The sequence below is a fragment of the Erinaceus europaeus genome, chromosome 16 (genome assembly GCF_950295315.1).
Source record: "Erinaceus europaeus chromosome 16, mEriEur2.1, whole genome shotgun sequence".
Classification (NCBI taxonomy): domain Eukaryota; kingdom Metazoa; phylum Chordata; class Mammalia; order Eulipotyphla; family Erinaceidae; genus Erinaceus; species Erinaceus europaeus.
The window spans coordinates 6423442-6449470 of NC_080177.1; the positions used below are offsets into that span (position 1 = coordinate 6423442).

The window sequence follows — 26029 nt, forward strand, 5'->3', positions numbered from 1 at the left end:
ATTCCTTCAAGTTCTATCTAAGATGAGGTGAAGAAGGTAAATCCATCCTTTTTAATAGCTGAGTAGTATTCCATTGTATATGTAGACCACAACTCGCTCAGCCACTCATCTGTTGTTGGACACCTAGGTTGCCCTAGCTTGACCTTTACCTCAAATGAGGCCTTTTAAGTTGTCACTGTGTTAAGCAAAGATCTCCAGGGTACTAACTTAATACACTTTCCAGTCAAAGGCTTAGCTTTATTTTTTTTAAGATTATTTTTTAAAGATTTTTATTTATTGATTGATGAGAAAGATAGGAGGAGAGAGAGAGAGAAAGAACCAGACATCACCCTGGTACATGTGCTGCCAAGGGCTTGAACTCAGGACCTCACGCTTGAGAGTCAAGCACTTTATCCACTGCGCCACCTCCTGGACCATAGGTTTAACTTTATAATGCTGGCCGTTTACATGTAAGCTTGCAACAGAGCCTTTGACGCTTGAGACAGTTGGCTGCAGAGACCGACCTGGTGACACACTGGAGGGAGAACATCTCTTTGCAGCCACCCCTTGACAGGGAAGGAGGAAGGGCCCCCTTCTCCCAAGTGAGGCTCCCTCACAGCCCTCAGTGGGAAGGCCTCAGACCCAGGGGTGGGGAGCTACTCCTCTGTTTCTGCATCTCACGTGCCTCTCAAATCTAATCCAGTTTGATGTCCAAATATCCACCATCTCCTGAGATGCGTTATCACACCCTCCCGCTCATTTTAGTCTGGGCGGCACCTCTCACACAGCCAGGTCTTTATCTGCCACTGGCTTTTACGTATCTCTGTGTGTTGGTAGCATCAGTAGCTGCTGTTCCCACCTTTGCCTCAGGGGCTGCCTCTCCATCTCCATGGCTGTGCACATCACCTGGGGCCATTACAATGAGAGTTCTCAGAACTTCCCACCTGTCAGGATCTTTACCATATCAGTATAGGTGAGACTTTTCTTTTTTAAAGTTGTTTACTTAGTGTTTTTGCCACATCATTCCTCCATGAGTTAGTTCTATGGCTGTGGGTACTTCCCGTACTCTTGGGTCCGCATCTGGGAAAAATAGCCCGGGACTTCACAAAATGTTCTTTCTGAAGTTCTACATAAAAACTTGCCCCCATGGATCGACGCCCATGTCCAGGAGAGAAGCCCTCGCTTGACCTTTACCTCAAATGAGGCCTTTTAAGTTGTCACTGTGTTAAGCAAAGATCTCCAGGGTGCTAACTTATACTTTCCAGTCAAAGGTTTAACTTTATTTATTTTTTAAAGATTATTTTAAAAAGATTTTTAAAGCCAGCACTCCCACCTTCTGCACCCCAAAGAGAATTTTAATCCATACACCCATTTGGGGAGAAATGATAGGGGAAGATGACCATAGGGCTGTCAACTCTACCTCCATCATGACCTGGAGAGAGAAGAGGAAAAAGAAAGGGACATTTGGAAGTTGTAATAAGTATAGGGGTGACTTGGAAAGGAAGAGAAGATGGGATCATGGGAAAAAATAGGCAAATGTAGACAGTTGTAGAAATAATGGTTAATCCGTATCTGCAACCTTAGAGAACTGCTGTAACTTCCAGTAGAGGGACTGGGGATACAGAACTCTGGTGGTGGGAACGGTTCAGAGTTGTACCTGTTATCTTGTCATTTTGCAAATTAACATTAAATCACTAACACAATTAAAAGTAAAAATCTTTCTCCCCAGAGGCTGGGTGGTGGCATAACCAGTAAAGCTTACGATGCATGAGGACCTGGGTTTGAGCTTTTGGTCCTTTCCTGTAAAGTGTGTGTGTGTGTGTGTGTGTGTGTGTGTGTGTGTGTGTGTGTGTGTGTGTGTGTGTGGGTGGGGGGTGTTTCATGAGCAGTGGAGCAGTGCTGTAGGCATCTCTCTTTCTCTCCTCATTGCCCTTTCTGTCTCTTCCATATATATATATATAAACTAAATATGTCCCCTTGGCCTGTAGATGCCAGCTGTTTATTCAGCCAGCTGGGCACTTAAAGAGCCAGTACAGGGAGTCCACCACGTACATTCCCTGGAAGGAGGAGCTTCGCCGGAGCACGGAGGTCAGGAGCATGCTGCAGTGCCCCTCCCAAGAGGTCAGCTTCCTGCCTCTGATCGTGAACACGGTGGCCCTGCCAGATGAGCTGAGTTACATCAGCGCCCACGGAGAGGACTGGGACCCAGCTTACATCATTTACCTGTACCCTCCCCTCACACTGCGCAACTTCCTTCCGTATTCCCTGAGATACTTACTCGAGGTATGACGTGTGGCCTTGGGTGGCTTTTGATTTCTGTGGTTGCTCAGAATGACTTCTCTTTATTTATTTTTATTAGATGATGATGATTACATAAAGGCAGAGAGAAATTGAGAGGGGTTGGGGGAGTTAGAGATGAAAAGACACAGATACTTGCAGTCAGTCCTGTTTCACCACTTGTGAAGGTTCCCCTTTGCAGTGGGGACCAGGGGCTTGAACCTGGGAGCTTGTGCATTGTAATGCATGCGTTTAACCAGGTACGCCACCACCTGGTCCCTCAGAATGACTTCTGAATAGTTTTTGCTTTAAATGTACGGTTGGTTGAGGTCAGTGTTCTATAAAACATACCTGTAATGCGTTAGTAGTCTGGGCTGTCACACTGTCTCACACCCGGGCAAGGCAAACCCTCTACTGTGTGTCTGATGTATGTTAACACATTGAATCTTAATGACATTCTAGGATAGGTACTGTTACCAAAACTGCTTCACAGACAAAGAAACTGAGTCACAAGAGATTAAGGTGACAGGCCCAGGGTTCCACAGCAAATAGGCAGGAGAGCTGTGGTATGAACCTAAGAAGTCTGGCTCTTGGTTTCTCCACATCTGTGCTTATTGCCTTGGCATCAAATAAGAATCAAATAATCTCCATTCGTATGAAAAAATTCCATCAACTAAAGCATAGAAAAAGTTAGTGGATGGGGAGGGGGGTTCGAGCAGTAGTAGCACAACGGGTTAAGCGCACACGGCACGAAGCAAGGACTGGTTGTAGGGATTCCAGTTTGCGCCCCTGGCTCCTCACCTGCAAGGAGGTCGCTTCACAAGCTGTAAAGCAGGTCTGTAGGTGTCTATCTTTCTCTCCTCCTGTCTTCCCCTCCTCTCTCCGTTTCCTATCCAATAACAGTGACATCAATAACAATAACAACAACAATAATAACCACAACAACGTTAAAACAAGGGCAACAAAAGGGGAAAAAATGGCCTCCAGGAGCAGTGGATTCATGGTGCAGGCACTGAGCCCCAGCAATAATCCTAGAGGCAAAAAAAAAAAAAAAAGAAAGAAAAAAAAAGAAAAAGCCAGTAGGAAGATATCCCCTCTTCATTTATTCTAAGTGTTAAAGTTATTATTTGAAAGTGAATGTTTTGGTTATTTGGTGCAAGTTTCTGTTGAACTAAACAATAAGCACTGTCCATCTTAAGAAATACAGGCTGGGAGTATGGATTGACCTGCCAATGCCCATGTTCAGCAGAGAAGCAATTACAGAAGCCAGACCTTCTGCCTTCTGCACTCCATAATGACCCATGCTCATTATGGGTCCATGCTCCCAGAGGGATAAAGAATAGGGAAGCTGTCAGGGGAGGGGAGGGGATGGGATACGGAGTTCTGGGGGTGGGAATTGTGTGGAGTTGTACCCCTCTTATCCTATGGTCTTGTCAATATTTCCATTGTATAAATAAAAATTTTAAAAAATACTAGAGAATATTGTTTAGTAATGATGTGATGAATATTTTCAGCTTCTAAATGCTACACGTTTTAAAAATAGGAGAACATGTTTGGAACCTCAGTCCTTTTCCCCTTTGTTGTTGCCCTTGTTGTTTTATCGTTGTGGTTATTATTGTTGTTGTTATTGATGTCTTTGCTGTTGGATAGGACAGAGAGAAACGGAGAGAGAAGGGGGAGGCAGAGAGGGGAGAGAAAGACAGGCATCTGCAGACCTGCTTCACCACTTGTGAAGTGACTCCCCTGCAGGTGGGGAGCTGGGGGCTCGAACCGGGATCCTTATGCCAGTCCTTGTGCTTTGCATGAACCTCAGTTCTTTGTTTTTCTTTCTTTGGCAGTGAGCAATCCCTGGGTTGCAGAGACTAAAGGCAGTAGAGAAACTAAATAGTTTTTGTCTAAGAGCTGCTTTCAGGAAGGAAAGCTGAATTATTATTTCTGTTATTCATTTTAAAAAGAGTTCCGGGGTCAGACAGTGGTGCACCTGGTAGAGCATATATGTTATAGGTTCAGCATATGCTCAAGGACCCAGTTCAAGCCCCCAACCCCCACCTGTAGAGAGAAAGCTTAGTTCATAAGTGGTGAAGCAGTGCTGCAGACATCTCCCTTTCTCTCTCTTTTTCTATTTTCCCCTTCCCTCTTGATTTCCCCTTGTTTCTATCCAACGAATACATAAAAATACAGATAAATACTTCAAAAAATAATCATTCTGCTTTGATGCCTTGGAAGTCCACAGGGGAGCTAGCATTGGACTCTCACCCTGAGTTCAATTCTTGGCATCTTATGTACAAGAGTTCTGCTCTGATTCTCTCTCATTTGAGAACTCTCATTAATTTAAATAAATAATCCTTTTAAAATATTTTGTTTCATCATTTTATTTATTGGATTGAGACAGAGAGAAATCTAGAAGGAAGGAGAAGATAGGGAGAGAGGAAGAGAGATACTTACCTCACTGCTTCACCACTTGTGAAGGCCCCTCCACCCCAGGCAGGTGGAGACTGGGGGCTTGAACCTAGGTCCTTGTGTATTGTAGCATGTGCACTAGGGTTAGGGTTAGGGTTAGGGTTAGGGTTAGGGTTAGGGTTAGGGTTAGGGTTAGGGTTAGGGTGCACCACTCAGTATTTTTTAAACATTTTTTTATTATATTTATTGGATAGAGACAGCCAGAAATTGAGAGGAAAGGGGAAATAGTGAGGGGGAGTGACAGGGAGACACCTGCAGCCCTGCTTCACTACTTGCAAAGCTTTCCCCCTGCAGGTGGGGACCGGGGGCTCGAACCTGGGTCCTTGTGCATTGTAGCATGTGCACTCAACCAGGTGTGCCACCACCCAGCCCCCTATTTTTTTTTTTTTTAAGAAAAGAACAACTTTAACTTATGGTAATGCTTTGATATCACTTTCTATTATATATATATGATTTTTTTCTTTTGTCTTCACCATTCTAAGCTGTCTTTTTTTTAGACTTACAGAGGGAGGTAAAGACAGAGACAGAAGGAGAAAGGTAAAGATATCAGAGAAGCAAAACATCTACCTGTGTGGTGGGGCTGGAACTTAAGCCTGGTCTCCAGTAAGGCAAAGCAGGCACCCTCCAGGGTGAGCAGTCCTTTCTGACTCCCCTTATTCTCGTTATATGGGCACTGAGAGACCAAGGCACTGTGTGAAGAGAAGGCACGTCCAGGCAGTTCACAAGCGGCCCACTTCATGACATATAACTCTAGTGGGCAGGGACCAGGGTTCCAGAATCCGGTTTCTGCTTCTTGCCGTAGATCTGATGTTGCCTCAGAACTTAGGGTTCCGAGGGCTGCCAGAATAGCTCTCTTGGGTAGTACACTTGCTTCTTTATCATGAGCATGGACCCAGGTTCCAGCCTGGCCCCCACAGCAGCCTTAGTTCTGTGGTATCTTTTTTTTTTTTTAGTATTTATTTTATTTATTCCCTTTTGTTGCCCTCGTTTCGTTGTAGTTTTTATTGTTGTTGTTGGATAGGACAGAGAGAAATGGAGAGAGGAGGGGAAGACAGAAAGGGGGAGATTAAAATAGACACCTGCAGACCTGCTTCACTGCTTGTGAAGCGACTCCCCTGCAGGTGGGGAGCCGGGGGCTCGAACCAGGATCCTTAGGCCAATCTTTGTGCTTTGCGCCACCTGCGCTTAACCTGCTTGCGCTACCACCCAACTTCCCCGTGGTATCTTTCTGCCTCTATCTCTGTCTCTTATCCTGGAACAGTACATCCCCAGTGATGACAAGAAAACTTCAGACTCCTTAGTCCCTTACTGATCTCCAAAAGTCAGCGTCTGCCTTTGACCTTGATAGAGGGGTTTGTTTTCAGTCCTTAGTGACAATTGGGCATTCCTCCTGAGTAGACATGTTTCCTTGAGAAATTGGTGGTTAATTTGCACCTGGTAGGCTAGTTACCATTTGTATGCACTTATTTATTTACTGGATAAAGACAAAATCATAAACAGACACCTGCAGCACTTGTGAAGCTCCTCCCCCACACACACCTGCAGGAAGGGATGGAGGCTTGAACCCAGGTCTTTGCGAGCACTTGCATGAAACACAGATGTCGCCACTGGGGAGATCCCCCCCTACACACACACACATACACAATACTCCCCAAGCAGATTTTGACTGTGTGTGTCTTTCTTCAGGGCACGGCAGAAACTCACGAGCTGGCGGAAGGCAGTGCTGCCGACGTGCTCCATTCGAGAATCAGCGGAGAAGTCATGGAGCTGGTCCTGATGAAGTACCAAGGCAAAAACTGGAACGGCCATTTCCGCGTGTCTGCTACCCTCCCCGAGTTCTTCCTCGTGTGCTTCTCCTCCAACTGCACTGAGCCCCTGAGCCTGGACCTGTCCGTCCACGTACGGAGGGCAGGCAGCCGGATGGTGCTGTCGGTCTTCAGTCCCTACTGGCTCATCAACAAGACTTCCCGGGTGCTGCAGTACCGCTCTGAGGACATTCACGTCAAGCACCCCGCCGACTTCAGGGACATCATCTTATTCTCCTTCAAGAAGAAGAACATTTTCAGCAAAAATAAGGTGTGTTCCTGTTGAAACAGTACATTGAAAAACCATTCACCAATGTATCCCGGAGCCCTGTCACCCCAGAGCCCTACCCCACTAGGGAAAGAGAGAGACAGGCTGGGAGTATGGATCGACCTGCCAACACCCATGTTCAGTGGGGAAGCAATGACAGAAGGCAGACCTTCCACCTTCTGTACCTCATAATGACGCTGGGTCCATGTTCCCAGAGGGATAAAGAATAGGAAAGCCATCAGGGGAGGGGATGGGATACAGAGATCTGGTGGTGGGAACTGTGTGGAATTGAACTCCTCTTACCCTATGGTCTTGTTAAGATTTCCATTTTATTAAGTAAATTAAAAAATTATTAGTGGTTTAATATTGATGTATGCAGTTATGAGATAGCGAGGGTGAAATTCCACACAGGTCCCACCACCAGAGTGGAGAGCTCTGCGTCTCCATTCCCTCTACTGGACACTGCAATAGTTCTCCCAAGATCATAGATATGGATGGGCTGTTATTTCTATAACTGCCTATCTCTATGTATATATTTGCCCGTGTTTTTCTTTTAATGCTTTTCTTTATATGTGTATTCTATAGAGACAGCCAGAGATCTGGAGGGAAAGGGAAATAGAGAGGGAGAGAGACACCCGCAGCCCTACTTTGCCACCCACAAAGCTCTCCCCGCCACTCTGCAGGTGGGGCCTGGGGGCTCGGACCCGGGTCCTCGTGCATTGTAACATGTGCTCTCAGCCATGGGCACTCAATCATTTGGGCCACCGCCCAGCCCCTATTTACCCATTTTTTTTTCATGTCCCTGCCTTCTCTCCCTTCCTAGGTCACAGTCGCGCCTGTCACTGCTCCCAAATGTCCCCCCTTTTCATCCTTTCCTCTCTCCGGGTTCTCACGGGACTCTTCAGTTCAGAGCCGCCTGGTCATCTCTCAAAAGAAAACTTTCTTTTCTCTCTTCATTTATGATTAACAGTGAGTTCTCAGACTGTAAGATGACAGTCGATAGTTCTAAACCCACCACCAAAGTTTCTGGGTCCTTACCCTCCCGTGTCCCAACGAGAACCACCAGAGTTCTTACAAGGTCTTAAAAGACAATTGGCTTGCTTCTGGTTGTTTTTGTTGGTGGTTTATTTTTATTTTTAGTTTGCTTGCTTTAAGTTTTTGTGTAGCAGTTCTCTAGATTCCACACATAAGTGAATCCATCTGGTAGTTGTCTCTCTTATTTTTATTTATTTCGCCAAGCATAATCACCTCAGGATCCATCCATTTCGTCCCAAGGGACACAATGTCATCTGTTTTGTTTGCAGAGTAGTATTCTAGGGAATATATATATATATGTGTGTGTGTGTGTGTGTGTGTGTGTGTATCTATCTATATCTATATCTATATCCTATAGCTTCTTTAGCCAGTCATCTGTGGATGGGCATTTAGGTTGCTTCCACTCTTTGGGTTTTGTGAATAATGCAACTATGAATGGAGGGGGACATAGGACCCTTTGAATTGGTGCATGAGTGGTATTACTGGATCATATGGTAATTCCACTTTTGTTGATAAGGCACATTTGAACAGGCTGAATCAGTTCAAGGACTTTTTAAAAAACTAGTTAAAACAAATATATACATATATATGTGTGTATATATATATATATATATATATATATATATATATATATATATATATAATATTGATAGGACAGAGAGAAATTGAGAGAAGTGAGAGTGGGGGAGAGACAGACAGACACCGGCAGCACTGCTTCACTGCTTTTGAAGCTCTTTCCCCTGCAGGTGGGTGGGCGATGGGGCTTGAACCAGGGCCCTTGCAGTTGGTAATGTGTGCTTAAATCACCACCTGGCCCCAAAGAATCTTCAAAGAAACAAGAAAAGGGACCTAAGAAACCAACGGGCGGTCCAGGAGGTGGCACTAGGGCTGGAGCAGGAGGGCTGCAAGCATGAGGCCTTAGTTTGGCCTTAGGCATCCATGTTACCAGTTTGGCCTTAGGCATCCATGTTACCAGAGAGACGCTTCCTTCTCTTTCATGATAATAAATACTTTTTTTTTTTTTTTTTCTTTTTCCTTTTAGAGAAGCTAGCAGTAATTTTCAGAGGGGCATTTAAAGGGGCATTTCAGAAGCAGGGACAGTTTTGTTTCTTTTTTTCTTTTTTTAAAATATTTATTTGCTTATTCCTTTTTGTTATCCTTGTTATATTGTTGTAGTTATTATTGTTGTCGTCATTGTTGGATAGGACAGAGAGAAATGGAGAGAGGAGGGGAAGACAGAAAGAGGGAGAGAAAGACAGACACCTGCAGACCTGCTTCACCGCCTGTGAAGCAACGCCCCTGCAGGTGGGGAGCCAAGGGCTCGAACCGGGATTCTTAAGCCCGTCCTTGCACCTTGTGCCACCTGCGCTTAACCTGCTGACTCCCGACAGTTTTGTTTCAATTATATTAGCCCAGCTGTCCCAGCAGGAAGCACTAAGCTGGGTCTTGGAGAGAGAGAGCCAGCATCACAGCCTGTTCCTTTCTGCTCTGATCCCTGCTTCCTTCTTGAGACTCAAGCTGGTATTGCTGTTACCGTGAGCCCTCTGCTCATGTTCTCACACCTAGACCTTTGCATTTCTGTACTCTGCCCAGAATGCATTGCACCCTGTTCTTCTTTTTTCTGCCCCATATCTTTTTCTTTTATCCTTTTTTTTTTTTTTCTTGCCAGACCACCACTCACCTTTGGCTTGTGTTGGTGCCAGGCACTGAACCTGAGACCTTTCATGCCACAGGCATGAAAAGCTGTTGAAACACCTGTGATGGCATCTCCTTGGCCTTGCTTTTATCTTTTCTGCTTAACTGCTGTTCATCCTTCGGCATTCTGCTCAGGAATCTAAATGAAGCCAGGGATTTCATCTGCAGTCTCTTAGAGCTGAAGCCCTCCATTTGAGTGTGCATTAGAATCTCCCAGAGACCTTTGAAACAGACCACTGGGTCCTGTCCCCACTGTTTGATCCAAAAGGTCTGGCAGGCCTTGAGAGTTGTCATTTCTTTCTTTCTTTTTTTTTTCTTAATGTTTTACATTAAGATTAATGTTTTACAGATTAAGATTAATGTTTTTAATCTTCATTTTACATTAAGATTAATGTTTTACAGTAGACAATAAGTACAATGGTTTGTATATGCGTGACATTTCTGTTTTCCACACAATACAACCCCCACTAGGTCCTCCACCATCCTGTTCCAGGACCTGAACTCTCCCCTCCTCCTGACCCACCCCAGAGTCTTTTACTTGGGTGCAATACACCAGCTCCAGTCCATCTCGGATGGAGCTTGAAGAAATCATATGAAGTGAGATAAGTCAGAAACAGAAGGATGAATATGGGATGATCTCACTCACAGGGAGAAGTTGAAAAACAAGATCAGAAGGGAAAACACTAAGCAGAACTTGGACTAGAGAATTGTCATTTCTAACAGAACCCTAGGTGCTGGTGCTGGTGCTGGTGTGGGTAGCACGTTCTGGGAACCACTGTCTTGTAGCGTTGACTAGCACACGGTATTGTAGTTATCATGTTTATGTGAATGAACACAATCAGGAACACAGTGAAGGCTCTCCTGTTTTTTTTTTAATTTTATTAGTGATTTAATAATGATTAACAAAATTGTAAGATAACAGAGGTACAATTCCATGCAGTTCCCACCACCAGAGTTCTGTGTCCCATCCCCCCACTTTGCAGCTTTCCTATTCTTTATCCCTACATCTGGGAGTATGGACCAAAATTCTTTTTGGGGTTCAGAAGGTGGGAGGTCTGGCTTCTGCAATTGTTTCTCCATTGGGCATGGACATTGGCAATGGATTCACACTCTCAGCTTATTTCTGTCTGGGGCAGGGTTCTGGAGACGTGAGGTTCCAGAACACATTGGTGAGGTCGTCTGCCCAGGGAATTCAGGATGGAATCATAGAAGCATCTGCAGCTTGGTTGCTGAAAGGCAGTAAGATATAAAGCAGGACAATTTGTTTAATGAGCAGGAACCCAAAGGCAGGAATAGAGCAGATGAAACCAGGGATCTTGAACAAAATCCCATGGCCAGGAGTAAACGTTTCACCCTCTTGCCTTGATCCCATTCTGTCCTCCTCGGGGGGCTGTTAGTACAGTGAAGCTTGCATCATAGTGATTAGTGTGTATCACCCATCTCTCTCTCTTTTGTTGGAGCTCACAGCACACAGGAACTGTATCCTGTTTTCTTTTATTAGTCCCCTCATAATGCCTTTCAGTTTTCAGTTGCTCAGTAGTGTTAAAGACATAGGTTCTCAGTGTGTTAGAACTTTTAAGAAATTGCTAGCTCTGATGCCATATTTCTGACGTTGGAGACTCTGCTTTTAGATCATCATTCTTTTTTTTTTTTTTTAAGCTGCATTTTATTTTGTGTGAAACACAGAGAGAGGGTTTTAGATGGGGCAGAGAAAAAGAGAAGCCAGAGCACCTCTCGGCTCCATCTGATGACAAGGAGTGAAGCGGGAGCCTCAGGTATGCAGGTCCTGCGCTCTATGAACTGAGCTATTTTCCTGAGCACTGTGTTATAATTCTTTATAGAACAACGGAGTATTTCACTGGTATTCATTATTATTATTATTATTATTTTTAAAACTTTTTTTCCTCTTTTGTTACCCTTGTTTATTGTTATTGTTGTCGTTGTTGTTGGATAGGAAAGAGAGAAATCGAGAGAGGAGGGGAAGACAGAGACGGGGAGAGAAAGATAGACACCTGCAGACCTGCTTCACCACCTGTGAAGCGACCCCCTTGCAGGTAGGGAGCCGGGGGCTTGAACTGGTATCCTTACGCCGGCCCTTGCGCTTCGAACCACGTGCGCTTAACCCGCTGTGCCACCTCCCGGTTCCCTTTATTATTATTTTTTAAGTAATCAGTATATTTATCTTTATGAAAGAGACCAGAGTACCACTCAGTTCTGGCATGTGGTGGTGCTGGGGGCTTGAACTTGGTACCTCCAGGGCCTCAGCAGTCCAAGGTCTGTGCTCTAGTTTGGAGCTACCTCCCAGTCCTGTTCTACTTCATGAAATTCACCACATTCTTTGTGTACCTGAGTCACAAGTTCAGAACTTTGTCTTATTGTAAGAGCCCCTATGCTCTTTCATGCTTCTGCTTCCATATTGTGGTGTGCTATGATTTCTTTCTCCTGTGACATTTCATAAAATTGGTGGTCTCGCAACTTTCCATAGAATGAAGTTCTTACAGTCTCAAGTTTCTTATGCGTTGCTATGTGTTGTCTGATATAGGTACAACTCAAAATTTCGACTAGCTCCTGGTCCAACAGCTTCTCACTGGATACAGTGGGGAGCTACGGCTGTGTGAAGTGTCCTGCCAACAGCATGGAGTATCTGGTAAGAGCCTGCTGGCTTGTTAGTCTCGGAATTAATTCATGCTGTGTGCACCTCAGTAACCCAGTGTCTCCTAAGGGGTACAGGCACTTGGATTCAAAGTATCCTGAAGGGCTGTTCTGTCTACACCTTCCTGCGACCACTCCAAATAGAAACCTACATTTGTGGGGGGTCAGGTGGTGGTGTAGCGGGTTAAGCGCACATGGTGCAAAGCACAAGGACCTGCGTAAGGATCCCGGTTCAAGCCCCCGGCTCCTCATTTGCCAGGCAGTGAAGCAGGTCTCCAGGTGTCTGTCTTTCTCTCCCCCTCTCTGTCTTCCCCTCCTCTCTCTGTTTCTCTCTGTCCTACCCAACAACAACAGCAGTAACAACAACAAGGGCAACAAAGAGGAGAAATGGCTGCTAGGAGCAGTGGATTTGTAGTGCTGGCACTGAGCCCCAGTGATCACCCTGGAGGCAAAAAAAAAAAAAAAAAGCAAACACCTGCATTTGTCAAAGTTTAAGACAATGAGACAAACCCATCTAGACCAGCCATGTGGTAAACGTTTACAGAATATATTAGAACTTTTGCTCCAGACTGTTCCCTTTTTTCTTTTTTCAGGCATTTGTCAGATCTTACATTTGACTGAAAATCTGAGTAATCTGTCACCTGCTATCCTGTTTGTTACATTGTCCCTTTGAGACCTTTATCTTACTAGTGATCACTATGAATTAATAATACGTCATAATAAAGTAGCAACAATGAAGCCTCTACATTCATAGCAAAGTAACTTATGGTTCAAATGTGGAAAAAAATATAAAGAGTCTGTCAGTCTAAGTTTTCGTTTGTGAAATTGCCATTTCCTGTTTCTTGAATGGATTTCTGATGGAGCCAAAGTCAAGAAGTAAACTTTCTCTTTGTGAAAAGACAGGGGCCAGGTGGTGGTGCACCTGCTAAGCGCACACATCACAGTGTGCAAGGACGCAGGTTCAAGCCCCTGTTCCCCACCTGCAGGGGGAAACCTTCATGAGTGGTGCAGCGGTGTAGCAGGTCTGTCTGTCTGTCTGTCTGTCTGTCTGTCTGTCTGTCTGTCTACTTAGCTACCTATATATCCCCCATCCACTCTCAATTTCTCTCTTTCTCTATCCGATAATAAATAAATAATTTTTTTTTTTTAAAAAGGTATCCAGGCCTGGAATATGACATAAAGGAATTACTTTAAGAAATCATCTTTAGGGGGCTGAGTGGTGGTGCACCTGGTTGAGCGCACATATTGCAGTGCTCAAGGACCCAGGTTCGAGCCCCTGGTCCCCACCTGCAGGGGGGAAAGCTTTGCGAGTGGTGAAGCAGGGCTGCAGGTGTCTCTGTCTCTTTCCCTCTCGTCTCCCCCTTCCTCTTGATTTCTAGCTCTATCCAATAAATAAATAAAGATTAATTTTTTTTTTTTTAAAAAAAGAAATCTTCTTTAAAATATTTTAAGAAGCCTGTGTGGGGATGACACCTATGTGTATTTCAGGTAAGTTATCTGGAGTCTTAGGAAATGATGTGTGTTCATGTCCATTCACAGGTTGGGGTCAGCATCAAATTAAGCAGTTTTAATCTGACACGAGTAGTTACCCTGACTCCCTTTTGTACCATTGCTAACAAGTCGTCATTAGAACTTGAAGTTGGTGAACTTGCACCTGATGGCTCAAGGCCCACCAGTAAGTGGAACTACATCGCTGCGTCCGAGGTAAAACTTGCCTTTGACATAGCTAACTGCTAAAGTAGACAAAGAAATGCAAGCCTATAAATAAAAAAAGTGTTTAGGTATCTTTGTTCTACTCACCTCGTTACTGTCACTGTGCTTGGAAACATGATGGCCGGTTTAGCATTCTTTTACACTATAAGCGTGTATTGGAAAGGCGGAGGAGACTGTTAATACCCTTTCTCTGTTGCATCCTGCATGTGGCCTGGATCATGGAAAGTACATGAATATAATGTTCCATGTATTATCTCAATTCTCAACAGAATTATCTCTATACACAAGTAACTTAAAATATTTCTGGAGGGGAGTCGGGTGGTAGTGCAGCGGGTTAAGCGCACGTGGCGCAAAACACAAGGACCGGCATAAGGATCCTGGTTCGAGCCCCCGGCTCCCCACCTGCAAGGGAGTTGCTTCAAAGGCGGTGAAGCAGGTCTGCAGGTGTCTGTCTTTCTCTTCCCCTCTCTGTCTTCCCCTCCTCTCTCCATTTCTCTCTGTCCTATCCAACAACAACTACAGCAACAATAAAAAGACAATAAGGGCAACACAAGGGAAAATAAATAAATAAAACTAAAAAAAAAAATCTTCCTGGAGGATTTAAGAGTGGTGTAAATCAACTCTTGGAAGAAAAGGTAGTATATGCTTAACTATAAGTGGCTGTAGAATTTGTGAGTACATGAGTTGGAAATGTCCTAAAATTCAGCCCACCCTTTACAGAGAAAGGGAATTGAACCTCCTGTTTCCCCAAGGCCAATAAAACATCGCAAGTTGAGATCACTGTGATCTGGACCCAGAGAGAAAGTCTCCTAGAAGAGGTGGGGTTTGAATCCCAATTTCTGGGCTCAGTAAGATTTGAAGTAGTGAAGAGAATCATGGAAAGAGTGGCAAAGAGGACAAGTGCAAAGATAGCATTACGTGCTTGAATTAGTGTGGATATGCAGCTGAACTGATTGACCGTTAAGATAGAGACACCCTTTCTGTACATCTCACAAAGAATTTTGGGACCCAGGATATGTTTCAAAGGCAGAATATGCATGGGCCTCTTTGTTCCGTTCCAGTCACTGAAAAAAAAAAAATCTAGATTTCTTTCTCTTTTTTTTTTTGCCTCCAGGGTTATTGCTGGGGCTCAGTACCTACACTATGAATCCACTGCTCCTGGAGGCTATTTTTCCCCTTTTGTTGCCCTTGTTGTTTTATCGTTGTTGTGGTTATTATTATTGTTGTTGTTGGATAGGATAGAGAGGAACGGAGAGAGGAGGGGAAGACAGAGAGGGAGAGAGAAAGATAGACACCTGCAGACCTGCTTCACCACCTGTGAAGCGACTCCCCTGCAGGTGGGGAGCCGGGGGCTCAAACCGGGATCCTTAAGCCGGTCCTTGTGCTTTGCGCCACCTGCGCTTAACCCGCTGCGCTGCCGCCCGGCACCCTAGATTTCTCTCATTAATGAAGAAATGTTATTTTACAAGATTGTTGATATCTCAGGGGTGTAACTCCTCAGCTTGTTGAATTAAATGTTAGCACACCCTACGCCTACCAAATCTCCCTCTGCTGGATAGCTTAAGTCCCTGTTTCCTCTGTGACCTCCTGCTTTAGAAACTTGTAAATGTATTTTCAGATGCTCAGCAAAGGGCGAATACAGTTGATCTCAATAACAGTACAAACAGATTAGAATTGTAACAGGCATGGAGTTTTCAGGGATTAGGTATATGGTCTTTGTAGACCCCACACCAGTAAGTGTTCAAGATCTGTTTATCCTTGATAGAGGGTCTCCTAACAGTCACCTTTTTATTCCGAAATGAAATTTACCTCGTAGTCTTTAATAAACAGACATCATTATTATTATTTTGTAATTCAAGGAACTCAAACTTCGGTTTATTTAAAGATAAGAACATCGCGGCTCAAACTGGCATGTGGCTTATGATCAAACAGGAATTCCAGCAGTTTTTGTAGCATGCTCTAATTTGCCTTTAACTCTCTTTCTGACATATCTGGTATAAGATTCTGTGTTTAGGGATTCATAATGTATTAGGAAACTAAGAAGAAGAAGAAAACTAAAATAAGATTGGCACGAAGAAGCTGTTATTAAGATTATAGGTTTAGATACTTAAGATATTCTGAACACACTTGAGTGCGTCATGCTGTCATTATTTTGTGGAGACATGTAGATTAATAGATTTGTTTTTTTTTCTAAATTTTTATTTCTTATTAATAGTTTGTTACGAGATTGTAAGATTACAATTATAGGTCTACACCACAGTCACTATCAAAGTTCTGTATCTTTACCCACCCACCTCCCAAAGATAACCATCAGAGTCCTCATAAGTAATAAACTTGTTCTGGCAGACTTTCTTGGGTCTCATAAATAGTCATTTTATTACTGTCAGTACACTTACTGTGAGAGGTAATGTGAGAGAAATGCAAAAACTTAGAAAAATCAAATAACAGCTATGGGATTGAAATCTTAATTGACTGCAGTCCTATCTCTTGGGTTGTGGGCAAAGCCATGACTCATTTTTGTGTAGAAAAACAGAAAAATGCATCATGACGTCTTCAACAAGCCCATTCCATCACTATATTATGTAAAGACTGATACCAGCAATTTTTTTTTTTTCCTTTTTCCTTTTCAGTGCCTTCCATTCTGGCCAGAAAATTTGTCAGGCAAACTCTGTGTGCGAGTGGTCGGCTATGAAGGGTCCTCCAAGCCGTTCTTTTTTAATCGCCAAGACAACGGCACACTGTTGAGCTTGGAAGACTTGGTGAGTTTGCATGCTAATCGACTTTAAAATGTTTCATTTAAATGTGTCATATGCCCACCCCGGTAACTACATGATGGTGATACTGTCTCAATATATAACATAGTGATTTTTGTGTCTGTAGAACACTATAATCCCAAATTCAAGTGTGGGTTAAACCAGCATTATATAACACCTTTTCTCTCTTTCCCTACAATAGAATGGGGGAATCATTGTGGATGTCAGCACAGCTGAGCATTCAACCATCATCACCTTTTCTGATTACCATGAGGGATCTGCTCCCGCCTTAATAATAAACCACACGCCTTGGAACCTGCTCGAGTACAAACAGAGGTATGAAGAAAGGACTCGGGACAGCTGACTTGCTTCTGCTGGTCCACAGTTCCTCCCAGGAACCACTTGGGGCCATTCCAAATGTTTTCAGGTTTGGGGATCTGTAATAGAAGCAGACATCCTACTTTTTGTTGTTGTTGTAATTAAAATAAAAAGGCCTTTGCTACGGTGCCTAATGGACTTGACTGTGGCACGGCTGGGAGCAGGTTTAAACCATCAAAACTTTATTATGGTGGTACATTTGGACAGCATGTAATATATGAGGTACTACAATATAAGCAGTTATAGGCAGGGATAAATAAATAAGCTAGTCTCATAAGCCCACGAATTAGTTACCAAAAGTTCAGCCCCACGAGATAAACAGTTACCAGCAGAGGTGTAGGTTACTCATATGGCTGTAGGGGAAGGAGTCTTAAGAGTTTACCAGCTGGGGGTCGGGCAGTAGGGCAGCGGGTTAAGTGCACGTGGTGCAGAGCGCAGGACCTGCATAAGGATCCCAGTTCGGGCCCCCGGCTTCCCACCTGCAGGGGAGTTGCTTCACAGGCGGTGAAGCAGGTCTGCATGTTGGTCTGCTTTTAAATTCTGCTTCTAGGACCCCTTCTGTTTCATTGGTTTAATCCCCCCTGCTTAACACTATATTCTGTTTACATAACCACTGTTAACTAAGCACCGCCCTGCCTCCAGGGCATTGGTTTAATCCTCACTGTTTTGCACCACTTTTCCATCTCCCCACCCCCTATCCTACAGTACATCTTCTTTGGACCTGACTCTTCTGCCTCAGGAGATGTAAGGACAAGATTGTGATTAGAGATAGCTTAGATTGCGCTGCGTTCCACATGAATAAAGACTGAACTGCGTACCACTCAGCCATGAGTCCCTGGTCATCTCTCTCTCCCGCCCGCGAAGCTAGCCCGGCAGGTCTGCAGGTGTCTGTCTTTCTCTCCCCTCTCTGATCTTTGCCCTGTCGTCTGTGTTGTAGCGGCTCTCGGGAAGAAGTGGTCCTGTTGCCAAGGCAAGCTCGACTCTTCGCCTGGGAAGACCCAACCGGGACCAGGAAACTGACGTGGACGTATGCAGCCAGTGCTGGCGAGCACGACTTGCTGAAGGTACTGTGAGGTGTGGTGGCCTGCCACCTGAATTGTCTGTGAGGGGAGTCAACAGGCTGGCTAGTTGCCTATTTTTGTCTTTAATGAACTGAACGTGAATCCAGGGCACTCTGTCTTTTTTTAAAAAAAAGAACGTATCTTTATTTATTGAATAGAGACAGTCAGAAATCGAGAGGGAAGGGGGTGATAGGGACAGAGGCAGAGAGACACCTGCAACACTGCTTCACCACTCACAAAGCCTTCCCCCTGCAGGTGGGGATCGAACCAGGGTCCTTGCGCACTGTAACGTGTGTGCTCAGCCAGGTGCACCACCACCCAGCCTCTCTGGGGTGCTTTCAAAATGCCACTTTGGCACTTGAGATTGCAAACCATTCGTGCATGTTCTTATATTTAAAGATTTATTTACTTATTTTGGACTGAGACAGAGACATTGAGAAGGATCTAGGCTGGGAGAGGGAGGGAGAGAGGTGGGGGAAAGAGAAAGAGAGAGGAGGAAAGAGAAAGAGAGAAGGGGAAAGAGAAAGAGAGAGAGGAGGGAAGAAAAACAGGCCTGGAGGCCTGCAGCACTGCTTCACCACTTGTGAAGCTTCCTCTCTGTAGGCAGGGACCTGGGACTTGAACCTGGGTCCTTGTGTATGGTACCGTGTACGCTCAAGCAGGCACACCACCACCTCAACCCCTGTTTTTAAGATTAAAAAAATAATAATAATAATTCTTGGAGCTGGGGAAACAATTCACTGGATAGAGCACTTGCATTCCCTCCAAAAACATGCTTCCTTCTAATTATTCAAAAGATAACACAAATATTCAGGTTGAACAAAAATATTATTCAGAGGGTCGGACGGTGGCGCAGTGGGTTAAGCGCATGTGGCGCAAAGTGCAGGGACCGGCGTTAAGGATCCCGGTTCGAGCCCCCCGGCTCCCCACCTGCAGGGGACTCGCTTCACAGGCGGTGAAGCAGGTCTGCAGATGTCTATCTTTCTCTCCCCTTCTCTGTCTTCCCCTCCTCTCTCCATTTCTCTCTGTCCTATCCAACAACGAATTGCGTCAACAAGGGCAATAATAATAACCACAACGAAGCTACAACAAGGACAACAAAAGGGGGAAAAAAATGGCCTCCAGGAGCGGTGGATTCATGGTGCAGGCACTGAGCCCAGCAATAACCCTGGAGGAGGAAGGAAAAAAAAAATTATTCAATCCTAGGCTTCTTCTCAGATAGCCCAGTGACTAGAGAAAGTTATAAGCATGTGGGTTTGCAAAGATTTCACATCTTTAATAGTAGTGTTGTAGATCTTAATCTCTGAACACTCAAAGAAACGCTACCAAGTAAGAATGTGCGAATGTGAGGAAGGAGGCACAGTAGCCCGAGACCTTCACCTTATCATCAAAATGTAGACTTGGAGCTGGAGACAGAGTTCACAAAGCCGGGCCCCTCTGTGATGTACAAGTGGCCCAAATCCAACCCCCGGCGCTGCATGGGAGTTCTGCAGCACCAGAGGAAGCTCCTGTGTTGTGTCGTCTCTCCCTCCTGTTTCTCCTTCTCCCTCCCTCTCTCCCTTCTCCTTGCTCCCTCCCCTTCCCCTTTTAGTTCAGTGAAAAAGTATTCTGCAGTGGTTAAATCGCACAAGTATGAGATCCTGACTCCAAAAGAAAAAAAAAAAAGTAAAATTTTAAATTCTGGAAGTCAACTGAAATACAATGACCAGAGGGCTCTTGAGCACACATTACAGTAAAAAGCAAACAAACACAAACAGACACGCTATTTCAACTATAAAATATACTAGAAGCAATAGCTAAAATTTGAATGATTGAACCCTAATTACCAGTGAATCGCCTCTGATTGCAGTAGCAAGAGAAATGTTCTCAGAGTAAAATCAAACTCAGGGTCATTAGCCTTTGGCGAGAACAGCTGCTTGAAGGACCGAAGACACTCAGTAGTTAATTAAAAACAAAAGAAATGATTTGCTTCTTCTTGTTCCTGGGTGTTCAACGGATGTTACTAGTGCTGACTCCTTGTGTATTTGAGGAGTCAGTGAGGTGTTGGAAGAGATTTCTCTGAACAGTCTGCACAGAATAACTTCAGATGAAACCCTAAGTACCGTCTCAAGTGGGGATCTTCTCAAATACAGGACAACCGGTGGTGGGAAAGTGATACTTGGAACAGAAGAAGACTCCTTCCTAGCAGGGCAAATTCCAAATGCTGGTGAAAGCTGACTGTTGAAGGAAAGTTTATTCTCCACCTTGTGCTTGTCAGCTGCCACCTTGTGGACAGTGTTTGGATTGACAGCCGGTATTCTGTAAATAAGCAGTAATATCACATAGTGACCATGCCATCTTGTGGACCTAGCCAGCTGAATGATGGTGTGGGGGGAGATAGCCTAATGGTTCTGCAAAGAGACTCTCACTCCTGAGGCTTCAAATTCCCAGGTTCATACACCAGAAGCCAGAGCTGAGCAGTGCTCTGGTTAAAAAAAAAAAAAAAAGAGGAAAAAAAAAACCTGAATGAATGCCTTGACTTAATTTTACCACATGGCAGTTTTACAACTCAACAGTGCTGCTTTCTCTCGTCCCCCTTTTCCTTTTAATGCCATGCTAGAGAATGTACCCAGGACCCTGTGTAAGTGTGGCCCCACCAAGCTACCTCCCTGGCCCAATTTATTGAGAGAGATACAGAGAGAAACACCGTAGCCCTGCTCAGCTCTGGCTTAGGGTGGTGCTGGGGATTGAACTTGGCTATTTGGAGTCTCAGGCATAAAAGTCATTTGCAGAATCATCATGCTGTCTCCCCAGCCTGAAAACTACCAAAATCTTAATGGTAAACATTAAAAATAATATTCTACTATCCATAAAGCCATTTAAAAAAAAGACAGCTTTACCCCTGTGCTTTTTTGGTAACACACTTTTATTTATTTGGGATGTCTTCCCACGAAGGCACCAGCTATCAAGCTCATCCATGGTTCTTCGACTGCCCGCTGAAGGGAACTGTTGTGTTAGGCTAAGTCTAAACAGATCGGGGAGCAGGACTTTCATCTCCGGAAGATGACTGAACCCGGTCTCATAGTCTCACGTGCTTCATGAGACATTCAAGCGAAAAAGTGATTCTTAGTGCAAGCCGGTAAAACTTCCGAACTGTGACTCTTGAACAGTCTGACTCAGTCTACACCCTTGGACTGTTATCAGTCACTAATGCGTACAAATCAGCCAAGCTCGTTTTGTTTTTGTTTTTTTTACCAGACCACTGCTCAGCTCTGGCTTACAGTGGTGATTGAACCTGGGACTTTGGAGCCGCAGGCATGAGAGTCTTTTTGCATAACCATTATGCTATCTACCCTCCAAGTTCATATTTTTTAACCTGAGGTAGCTTTTCAAATAAATGGAACCAGTCTATCATTCATTTTGGAGACAAGTGTCTTATGGCACTGGTGCCGGAAGGAGTCTCTGTGAACACTAGTTAGGCAGTTCAGATTAAGATCCTAAAACTTGGGCACCATTTACTTTTCTAATTCTTTTTTTAATTTTAATTGGTGAATCCTCCTTCTCTTCTTCTGAATCTTCTTCAGTTTTTCTTCTCTTTCTTTTTTCCCCTCTTTTCATCCTCTTCCTTTTTCTTCTCCTCCTCCTTCCCCTTTTTCATATTCTTCTTCCTCTTTTTGTAACTGATGCCTCACACCTACCCGATTTCACCACCCCAGACCCCCGTCTTTTTTCATTCAGACAGAAACGGGTGTGTGTGTGTGTGTGTGTGTGTGTGTGTGTGTGTATGTGTGTTACATGATTGCAAAGGCTTTCTCAAGTGTTAGCCCCATGGTACTACTGGGTCCTTACTAGCGTCGTGTGTGCACAGGGCAACGCAGGCTCCCTACCTGGCGGGCTATCTCTTCAGCCCTCGATGAGTACATTTTATTTATGTATTTAAAAAAAAATATTTATTTATTTATTCCCTTTTTGTTGCCCTTGTTGTATTATTGTTGTAGTTGTTATTGTTGTTATTGATGCCGTTGTTGTTGGATAGGACAGAGAGAAATGGAGAGGAGAGGGAAAGACAGAGAGGGGGAGAGAAAGACAGACACCTGCAGACCCTGCTTCACCGCCTGTGAAGCGACTCCCCTGCAGGTGGGGAGCCTGGGGCTCGAACCGGGATCCTTATGCCGGTTCTTGCGCTTTGCGCCACGTGCACTTAACCCTCTGCGCTACGGCCTGACTCCCGATGAGTACATTTTAAGAGAGATTGTGACTTCATGTCATTTTTGGCTAGTTGTCCCTCCTCCCCCCTTCCCCCCCCCCCCCCCCCGGTTCATAACCGTTCACCATCTAAGTTTCCCCCTAATCTTTGTGAAAGACTCCAGTTCAGCTGCAGAGAACGCAGACTGCCTGCTTTCGCGGTTTTCACACCCTGTCTCTCCCTCTGTTTCCCACAGGACGGATGCGGGCAGTTTCCGTATGACGCCAACAACCAGATACACTGGGTGTCCTTCCTGGATGGGCGCCAGAGGGTCTTGCTTTTCACTGACGACGTGGCCCTGGTTTCCAAGGCGCTGCAGGCCGAGGAGATGGAGCAGGCCGACCTGGAGATCACCTTTTCCCTCCACAGCTTGGGGCTCTCCCTGATCAATAACAAGAACAAGCAGGAAGTCTCTTACATCGGGATCACCAGGTAGGAAAAGGCAAAGGTGGTGGGGCCTGGCAGTGGCGCACCTGGTTAAGCGCTCATGGTACCATGCACAAGGACCCGGGTTCAAGACCCCGGTCCCCACTTGCACTTCACAAATGGTGAAGCAGTGCTACAGGCTGGGGTCTCTCTCTCTCTCTCTTTTTCTCTCTCTTCTCTCTCTCCCTCCCTCCCTCCATTCCTTCTCAGTTTCTTTCTATCCCATGCCCCAAGGAACCTTCACTACCTGATGGGTCGGATTCTGTGTATAAATTTATAAAACAATTAGAAAAGTGCTGCGTAGTGCCTAATTTTTAGTACTTTAGTTTGAGTTGCCTAGCTAATGTTCACAAGAGACTCCTTCAGGGCACTAGTGACTTAACATAATTACCTTGTTTGGAACCTCAGAAAATGCCAGGTGGGGTCTCTTCCACCAGGTAGCAGGTAAGACAGAGCAGGGGTTTGCGTCTTGAAATAAAGATGTTCCTTGGGAAAAAAAACCTTCGTCCCTTATTGATTTAGGAGAGAGGGAACACGAGAGAGAGAAAGTGGGTGGGGGGAGGGAGGTATTGAGTAAGGGGCCAGGTGGTGACACACCTGGTTAAATGCAGATATTACCATGCACAAGGACCCAGGTTCAAACCCCTGTTCCCACCTGTTGGGTAGCATGGGGAATAGCTTCTGTAAGCAGGGCTGCAGGTGTCTCTCTGTCTCTTCCCTTGTCTGTCTTCCCCTCCCCCTCTCAATTTCTCTCTGTCTCTATCCAATAATAAATAAATAAAAAGGAAAAAGAAGGGGGCTGGGCGGTAGTGCAACGGGATAAGCACACGTGGCGCAAATCACAAGAACCTGTATAAGGATCCTTGTTCGAGCCCACAGCCCCCTACCTGCAGGGGAGTCACTTCACAGGCGGGGAGTCACTTCACAGGCAGTGAGTCAAGTATGCAGGCGTCTGTCTTTCTCTCCCCCTCTGTCTTCCCCTCCTTTCTCCATTTCTCTCTGTCCTTTCCAACAACAATGACATCAGTAACAACTATAATAATAATAACCACAACAATGATAAAACAACAAGGGCAACAAAAGGGAAAAAAATAGCCTCCAGGAGCAGTGGATTTGTGGTGCAGGCATCGAGCCCCAGCAATAACCCAGGAGGCAAAAAAAAAAAAAAAAAAAAAAGGAAAAAGAAGGGAAAAGGTAAGGCTTCAGAAATGTTCAGAGGCACTAACCGACAAGGAATCTCAACTTCTGAAAAGTGTGAATGCTAAAGGCTGAAGAAGTCCTGTAACACAGCTGTAGGCGATTGATTGTCATTGACTTAGCAGCCAGGGGCATAAAAAGAGGGTGAGACAGCACAGTCTCAAAACTCACGTGCCAACTGTTGAGCCGTCAAGACAGACCCAGAGCTCCTAGAATTGTGAACGGTGGTACACAGCCTCTGTTTGGATCTCCACTGCTCTTGGTAACACAGGATGTGGGACATCTTCCAATACCTGTGGGCATCTAAATCTACTTGGTGAAGCATGTAGTCATTCTGTCCTCTCCCTCTCTCCTCATTGCCCTTTGCTTTTTTAAAGATGGATGTAGTTGTGTGGAGGAATCATTGTTCTCCAAGGCTGTCATCATAGCAGGTGCAATTTCAATTTTTTTTTGTTGCCCTTGTTATTTATCGTTGTTATTGTTATTACTGATGTCATTGTTGGATAGGACAGAGAGAAATCAAGAGGCGGGGGAAGACAAAGAAGGGGAGAGAAAGACAGACACCTGTAGACCTGCATCAGCGCTTGTGAAGCGACCCCCTTGCAGGTGGGGAGCTGGGGGCTTGAACCGGGATCCTTGCGCCAGTCCTTGTACTTTGCACCATGTGCGCTTAACCTGCTGTGCTACCGCCTGGTCCCCCCTCTTGGAATATCTTTTAGGAATTCTCACCGCCATGACTATACTGAAATTCTTAGTTTTTATTACTAATGTGTGCTGATGTGGAATCATGAGAAGTAGAATTTTACTGATTTTCTCTTCTATATGCATAGTTATCAGAGGCACTGGCAAGGTGCAGTGCTGTAGTTTCACTGTTCCTGAGCTAGAAGAATACAGTGTATACTGACCCTTCTCAAGTATATTCACAGTATACTCAACTCACAGCAAAGCAGGAAAAAAAAAAAATTAGAAAGCTGAAGACCAAATATGTCATCCTGACAGAATTTCTCCACAAGAATGACAAAACCAAAAGCACAGCTGCAGCCAAAGTTAGTTTCTGAGTAACTTCCTTACCAAGCAAGCAAAGAAAACCTTTTACCAGTGAGGTAACTGAGTCGCATCTGATTGTAGTAGCTAGAGACATGTTCTCAGAGTAAAATCAAACTCAGGGTCATTAGCCTTTGGCGAGAACAGCTGCTTGAAGGACCGAAGACACTCAGTAGTTAATTAAAAACAAAAGAAATGATTTGCTTCTTCTTGTTCCTGGGTGTTCAACGGATGTTACTAGTGCTGACTCCTTGTGTATTTGAGGAGTCAGTGAGGCGTTGGAAGAGATTTCTCTGAACAGTCTGCACAGAATAACTTCAGATGAAACCCTAAGTACCGTCTCAAGTGGGGTCTTCTCAAATACAGGACAACCGGTGGTGGGAAAGTGATACTTGGAACAGAAGAAGACTCCTTCCTAGCAGGGCAAATTCCAAATGCTGGTGAAAGCTGACTGTTGAAGGAAAGCTTATTCTCCACCTTGTGCTTGTCAGCTGCCACCTTGTGGACAGTGTTTGGATTGACAGCCGGTATTCTGTAAATAAGCAGTAATATCACATAGTGACCATGCCATCTTGTGGACCTAGCCAGCTGAATGATGGTGTGGGGGGAGATAGCCTAATGGTTCTGCAAAGAGACTCTCAAATTCCCAGGTTCATTCCCTCCCCCCTGCCCCACACACACCCTGAAAGCCAGAGCTGAGCAGTGCTCTGGTAAAAGAAGAAAAAAAGAAAGAGAGAAAAAGAAAGGGAGGAAGAGAGAAAGAAAGGGAAGAAAGGAAGAAAGAAAGAAAAGAAAAGAAAGAAAGAAAGAAAGAAAGAAAGAAAGAAAGAAAGAAAGAAAGAAAGAAAGAAGTAAAAACTAAGTGAATGGTTTGACTTAATTTTAACACATGGAAGTTTAACAACTCAACAGTGGTGCTTTTTTTTTTCTTTGCCTTTTCCTTTTATCCCCCTCCTTTTTTCCTTTTCCTTTTAATGCCATGCTAGAGAATGTACCCAGGACCTTGTGTATCTGTGGATCCACCAAGGTACCTCTCTGGCCCAATTTATGTTTTTATTCTA

General features: G+C 44.7%; 1 protein-coding gene across 1 annotated transcript in view; it reads left to right on the forward strand.

The window, feature by feature from the left end:
- The window catches only part of VPS13C (vacuolar protein sorting 13 homolog C), a 222088-nt gene that overhangs the window by 153617 nt on the left and 42442 nt on the right, over positions 1-26029 (forward strand). Inside the window, exons 60-67 of the mRNA XM_060174401.1 lie at positions 1968-2262; positions 6403-6792; positions 12062-12166; positions 13711-13875; positions 16515-16643; positions 16840-16973; positions 17953-18079; positions 22498-22733. Of these exons, the coding sequence (XP_060030384.1) occupies positions 1968-2262; positions 6403-6792; positions 12062-12166; positions 13711-13875; positions 16515-16643; positions 16840-16973; positions 17953-18079; positions 22498-22733 (1581 nt within the window). The remainder of the gene's footprint in view (positions 1-1967; positions 2263-6402; positions 6793-12061; positions 12167-13710; positions 13876-16514; positions 16644-16839; positions 16974-17952; positions 18080-22497; positions 22734-26029) is intronic.